The sequence below is a fragment of the Peromyscus maniculatus genome, chromosome 6, assembly GCF_049852395.1.
Source record: "Peromyscus maniculatus bairdii isolate BWxNUB_F1_BW_parent chromosome 6, HU_Pman_BW_mat_3.1, whole genome shotgun sequence".
Taxonomy (NCBI): Eukaryota; Metazoa; Chordata; class Mammalia; order Rodentia; family Cricetidae; genus Peromyscus; species Peromyscus maniculatus.
Window position 1 is genome coordinate 40,045,557 of NC_134857.1, and position 6,440 is coordinate 40,051,996.

The window sequence follows — 6,440 nt, forward strand, 5'->3', positions numbered from 1 at the left end:
CCAGCAGAAGGGAAAGCGAAAAAGCAACCCGGGGCTCATCAGAAGCCAGGCAAGAGCATCCTTCCCAAATACACATCTCTAAGCAGAAGACTTGAGGTCCATAGAAAGTATAAAGTTGTCAATAAAGCATAACTGAGACACTGGGCAGGATTAAGGCTGGCAGTGGGATACTGACAGTACATATATTTGAAAAACTGATTTATATGATAAAGCATTGTGCTTTTCAGTTGACATTCAATCACTAGAGTGTTGGCATCCAGGAATAACTACCCTCTCTCTATGAAGAACATATTTTCCTCCCTATAAAACTCAACTAAGATAATTTTTAAAGAAGAAGAAGGGGGAGGAGGAGGAGAAGAAGGAGGAGAAGGAGGAGGAGGAGGAAGAAGACCCTGCCCCCAGTAAGCAGGGCATGCAGAGCACTCTGAAGACAGGCAGCCAGCTTCATCTGTGGCATGGAGTTTCCATGACTAAAATACCAGTGAAGACCCAGAATCAAGACAGGTCTACAGGAACAGCAAGACACAACATATATGGGAAAAGAAACGTGGTGCACGCCTGTAATAACAGCACTCAGGAGGCAGGGGCAGGTGGATCTCTGAGTTCGAGGTCAACCTGATCTACAGAGTGAGTTTCAGGACAGACAGGGCTACACAGAGAAATCCTCTTTTGAAAAACAAACAGACAAAAAACAAAAAACACATACACAAAAAGAAAGAAATAGAGAAAGAAAGAAAGAAAGGAAGGAAGGAAGAGAGAGAAGGAGGAAAGGAGGGAGGGAGGGAGGGAGGGAGGGAGGGAGGGAGAAACCTAGTATTAACACAGATGAAAGGACTAGATAGAAGGTTCTAGAAGATTAAAAAGCCCTTAATACTGATGGATTAGAAGAATTAATACTAAACTACCAAAAGTATTCTACAGATTCAATACAATCCCCACTAAAATGCCAATGTTATTCTTTGCAGAAGTAGGAAAAAAATTTTAAATTCATATAGAAGTACAAGTGACCCTAGATAGCCAAAGGAATCCTGAACTGAAAGAACAATGTTGGAAATATTACCATATCTAATTTCAAGTTGTGCCACAGAGCCACAGGAACAGACACATAAAGCCACATAGAACAGACGTGGTATTACAGAGCTTTAATCCCAGCACTTGGGATACAGAGGCAGGGAGATCTCTGTAAGTTTAAGACCAGCCTGGTGTACAAAGGGAATTCCAGGCCAGCCAGGTATACATAATGAGACTGGTCCCTAAAAACAAAAATGCCAGACAAAATCCCAGACACATAGATCAGTGGAATAGAGCACCCAGAATTAAACTCATGCAACCACAGATACATGATTTTTAACAAAGATGGCAAAAATACACATTGGAGAAAAGAAAACAGCTTCAACAAATAGTGCTGGCCAAACTGGATATCCAAATATACAGAATGAAGTTAGATCTCTATCTTTTACTTTGAATGAAAATCAACTACAAATAGATCCAAGACCATAATTTAAGAGGTAAAATTCTAAAACTGATAGAGAAAAATATAAGACAAAGATGACAAAATATAGGTAGAGGGAAGTGCTGATTAGGACTCTGGTCGCTTAAGAAATAGATCTAGAAATAGACAGACGGGTAGAATTAAAAGACTTCAGCACAAGCAAAGGACATCATTAATCTGATGAAGATATTCCTTCAGAATAGAGAGAAGTCTTTGTTAGCTATACATCTGACAGAGGATTGACGTCTAGAACATGCAAAGAACTCAAAAAACTAAATGCCAAAAAAGCCAAACAGCCCAACCAATACATAGGCTACTGAAATGAGCAAGACCATGTGTAATTGGTGCACACCTTTAATCTCAGCACTTGGGAGGCAGAGGCAGGGTAATCTCTGGGAGTTCAAGGCCAGCCTGGTCTACATAGTGAGTTCCAGGCCAGCAAGGGCTACAATAAAGATGCTTGTACAAGCCACCAAGCCTGAGGACCTCTTGAGTTTCATCTTGAGAACTCCCATGGTGAAAAGAGCACTGACTCTCACAAGTTGTCCTCTGAATACACACACTAAATAAACTAACAAACAAATGTAAAGAAAAATTCAAAACATGAAAAATACTCAACACCACTAGCCACCAGAGAAATGCAAATAAAAACTACTTTGAGCTTTTCATCTCACCTCAATTGGAATGGCAGAATTAAGAAAACAGCAAATATTGATGAGGGTATAGATAAGAGGGAACACTACAAACTGCTGATGGAATAGAAACTAGTTCAACCACCATGGACATCAATATGGAGTGAGGTTCCTCAGAGCTAAAAGGAGATTTTCCCTATGATGACTCCGCTATATTACTCCCAGTATTTACCCAAGGGACTGCAAGTCAACACATCACAGAGATACTTGCACATTGATGTTACTGCAGCACCATTCACAATAGCTGATCATAGAACCAGCCTGGGCCCAACACCAGAGAGTGATAAAGAAACTGTAGACTATTATACACACAATGGAAATTTTCTCAGTACAGATAATAATGAAATTGTGTCACTGGTAGGGAAGTTAATGCAACCAGAGATAACCTTACTAAGTTAATTAAGTTAGTCTCAGGAAAACAAATACCTCATTTCCCCAGGTTGGTAGGTCCTAGATGTTACACATATAGAAAATCGTGTGGACAGATGACTGAAAGTGGCTGGAGAAATGGCCCTGGCTCAGAATTCAGAGCACAAACTGCGCTTCCAGAGGACCCCAGTCTAATTCCCAGCACCCATATGGGGCAAAGTTGCTCACAACTACTTCTAACTCCAGTTCCAGGAAATTCAACACTCTCTTCTGGCCTCCACAGGTACTTCACTCGTGTGCACAATCCCTCCCCCATATACAAATGATTAAAAATAAAAATAACTGAGAGAAAGGGAGGGCCGACAGAACCAGGGTAGCAGCAGCCATCCTCCCGACGGAACGACTGTTCGAGTCACTACCATGAGCCATAACTCCCAAGCCTTCTTGCCCACCAATGCCGGACTTCCCCCAAGCTATGAGACAATCAAAGAGGAGTATGGGGTGACTGAGCTGGGGGAACCCCACAGCTCAGCTGTGGTGAGGACCACCGTGATCAACATGCCCAGAGAGGTCGCTGTGCCTGACCATGTGGTCTGGTCCCTCTTCAACACACTCTTCTTGAACTTCTGCTGCCTGGGTTTCATTGCCTATGCCTACTCTGTGAAGTCCAGGGACAGGAAGATGGTGGGTGATGTGATTGGAGCCCAGGCCTACGCCTCTACTGCCAAGTGCCTGAATATCAGCTCCCTGATCTTCAGCATCCTAATGGTCATTATCTGCATCATTATCATTTCCACCACCTCTGTGGCGGTCTTTCAAGCCATTTCACAAAGAATGCCACATTCTGGATTCTAGTCCTGCCCTGTCTGCTCCACAGTCCCCAGCTGCCCGCCCAGGCTGAGGCCTTGACCCTCTGTTCACCCCACTACGCATATGCCTGGTCCCCTCATCCATCTGTCCAAAGTGGCTTCAATAAAGTGCACACAGTGACAAAAAAAAAAAAAAAAAAAAATAAAAAAAAAAAAAAATAAAAATAACTTTAGAAGCTGGAGAGATTGCTCTTGTAGGAGACCAAGGTTCAGTTCCCAAGCCCCATATGGTGGCTCACAACTACCTGCAACCTAGTTCCAGGAGAACCAATGCTCTCTTCTGACTTTCTCAGACTCCTACATGCATGTGAGGGTACACACACACACACACACACACACACACACACACACACACACACAAACACACACTCAGGCACATACATACATCTACATAAAATACAACTAACTAAATATTTTTTAAATTTAACAAAAGTCAGGCTGGACAATGGTGGTGTACATCTTTAATTCCAGTACTCAAGAGTCAGAGGCATGCAGAGCTCTGCAAGTTCAAGGCCAGCCTGGTCTATAGAGCTAGTTTCAGGATAGCCAGAGCTACACAGAAAAAAACTCTGGCTCAAAAAAGCAACCAACCAAATAAATGAAAACTGCCTGGGGAGCAGAGGGGACCGATGGGACTGAAGGGGTCGGGAGAAGGGACAGAGGTTGAATATGCTCCAAGTACATTACATGCTTGCATGAAAATGGCTTTATGTAATCCTGTAGGATAAAATTTTTAGTGTAAAACTTTCAAAATGTTAATATAGTCAGAGTAGTAGAGACATTATAAGAATAGCATGATATATAAAAAGCCATTAAAAACAAGAAAGAATTGTACAGAATTTAAAAACGTAATCGTCTGGGGACAGTCCAGTGGTAGAGTACTCATCTGGTATGAGGAAGGCTCTGGATTCGATCTTACATGTCAAAGGCATGTGGGAAGGACAGTGGGAAAAGAAAAGACCGTGAGAGGATCAGTCTTCTCTAAAAGGATGCTATTCTAAAAAACAGGAGATCCAGAAAGAACAGAGATAATGACTGGCAAGAGATCAGCATAATCAACAAGACGAGACTGCCAAAGCCAAGAGATCTGAGCCCCAGCTGGTCTTAAAAGTACCAGACAACGGATGAAAACAGACCAACACCTAAGCATGCCCACGAACTCCGGAGACGGGAGGAATCCGGACAAGATTTCAGAGGAGAACAGCAGTGGCCACACATGAAATTCCTTAAAAGTGGATCAGAACAGCAAAGGTACCCAGGGGAGCCAGTGTGTGAAAGGTAACCACGAACAAGACGCCAGTCTGTTTCGACAACGTCAAGTGAACTGGTAGGTAGCAGTCTACCGGTACACTTCCTGTGTACAAGGAGGAATTGACAGCAGATGGCCAATGCTTTGAAGTTAGCAATGAGTAGATTAGAAAATATTTCTTCTTAGTCGGGTGTGAGAAATGTCTTTTGCTTTCTGTCTAAGGTAGCTCGCTCACCAAGGGCCAATATTTTGCAAACCTCCACTTTTATCTCGTAGAACTTGTACGCAAATCTTTCAGCAGCTCCCTACCTGGTCAGCTGAGCCCTTACCCCTTTCCTTCATTTTCTTTGCTGGAATGCTTTTAAAACTACCCAGTCATGAAGACGGTGAGATTGGACTCCAGCCAATGGGGAAAAGGCACGGGCACTATCTAAATGAGAATAAAAGCCAAGTCAACTTCCTGCCCCTGTATGCTACCTAGCCTGGTCTGGGGTCTGGTGTACCACTTTTGTAAAAATAAATTGCCTTGCTGAGTTACTCGTGTGCTTTGTTTGTGTATTCCTCTGTTTGACACTGACGTTTTCAAGGCAGCCATGCTAAAGGTGGCTAACATGAGTGCTTCTAGCACAACTGGGCTGCCGTGGGTCCTCACAACAATCCAAATAGACAAAAGGAACTACCATATGCTCGGGTTACACTGAGTGACTTATCCAAGGTGGGGAGAGGAGCTAGACTTCAAGTCTAAAACTCATTCTTGAGTTCTTTATGCCATTGGAAAATAGTATTCATAAAGCTAGGCATGATGGCACACACAGCTTTGATCCAGCAATTAAGAGGCAGAGTCAGGCAGATCTCTGAGTTCCAGGACAACCAGCCAGAATAACATAGAGAAACCCTGTCTAGAAAAAAAAAGGGGGGGCGTGCATTTCGGTCCCATGTTAGAGAAGCCCAGTTCTGTTCTCACTGCCTGTGTTTGTTCATATGTTGGGTTTGTTTTTTTTCTCTTGCCACACTAGAGACTGACCTTAGGGCCTCCTAGGTGCTGGGTGAGCTCGCTAGCACTGAGTTTTATTTCTGTTCTCACCTACCCCTCTTTAATTAAGACAGCATATCACAGCTGGGCGGTAGTGGCATACGCCTTTAATCCCAGCACTCAGGAGACAGAGGCATATGGATCTCTGTGAGTTCAAGGCCAGGCTGGTCTACAGAGTGAGTTCCAGGAAAGGCACAAAGCTACACAGAGAAACCCTGTCTTGAAAAACAAAACAAAAACAGACAAAGGACAGCATATCACAGTTGTTGTGTCTCAGAATGGCCTATAGTGTGAGACCCTCCTGTCTCGTGCTGGCATTATTGGCATGAGCCAGCACACCTGTCTTCTCTAATTTATCGTATTTTATTAATTATTACTCGGGGAGAGAGTGGGTGGAAATCAGAGGACAACCTTCAGGAATCAGTTCTCTCCTTCCATTATGGGTCATCAGGCTTGTGTAGAAAGTGGTTTACCCACTGAGCTCTCATGCCCACCTTCACACAAACTTGTTAGAAACAGAGAAATGGGTGAATAAAAAGTATTTTATGTGCTTCTAATTTGAGAGAGAGGTCAAGAAAGGAGGAGCTCACCCTAATGTTAATATAAAATAAGATTGGTTCATCATGTTTTTAGAAAAGCATATCTTGATTAGCTGCCAGGGAACTTTATGGGAAGGAAGGCCTTGGGACTGGGATGTAGCTCGGTGGTAGGTTTCTCAGCATATGCAAAGCTCTGA

At 43.2% G+C, this 6,440-nt stretch overlaps 1 protein-coding gene across 1 annotated transcript; it reads left to right on the plus strand.

Annotated features, from left to right (window-relative positions):
• The first annotated feature begins 2,904 nt into the window (after positions 1-2,904).
• On the plus strand, positions 2,905-3,590 carry LOC102921130 (interferon-induced transmembrane protein 2). Its single transcript, XM_042280244.2, has one exon. The coding sequence runs from the start codon at positions 2,974-2,976 to the stop codon at positions 3,406-3,408; it is 435 nt and encodes a 144-aa protein (XP_042136178.2). The 5' UTR covers positions 2,905-2,973; the 3' UTR covers positions 3,409-3,590.
• The last annotated feature ends 2,850 nt before the right edge of the window (positions 3,591-6,440 follow it).

Bases quoted from the DNA above. Each gene is read 5' to 3' on its own strand.
- LOC102921130 (XM_042280244.2), top strand. From the start codon at position 2,974: ATGAGCCATAACTCCCAAGCCTTCTTGCCCACCAATGCCGGACTTCCC.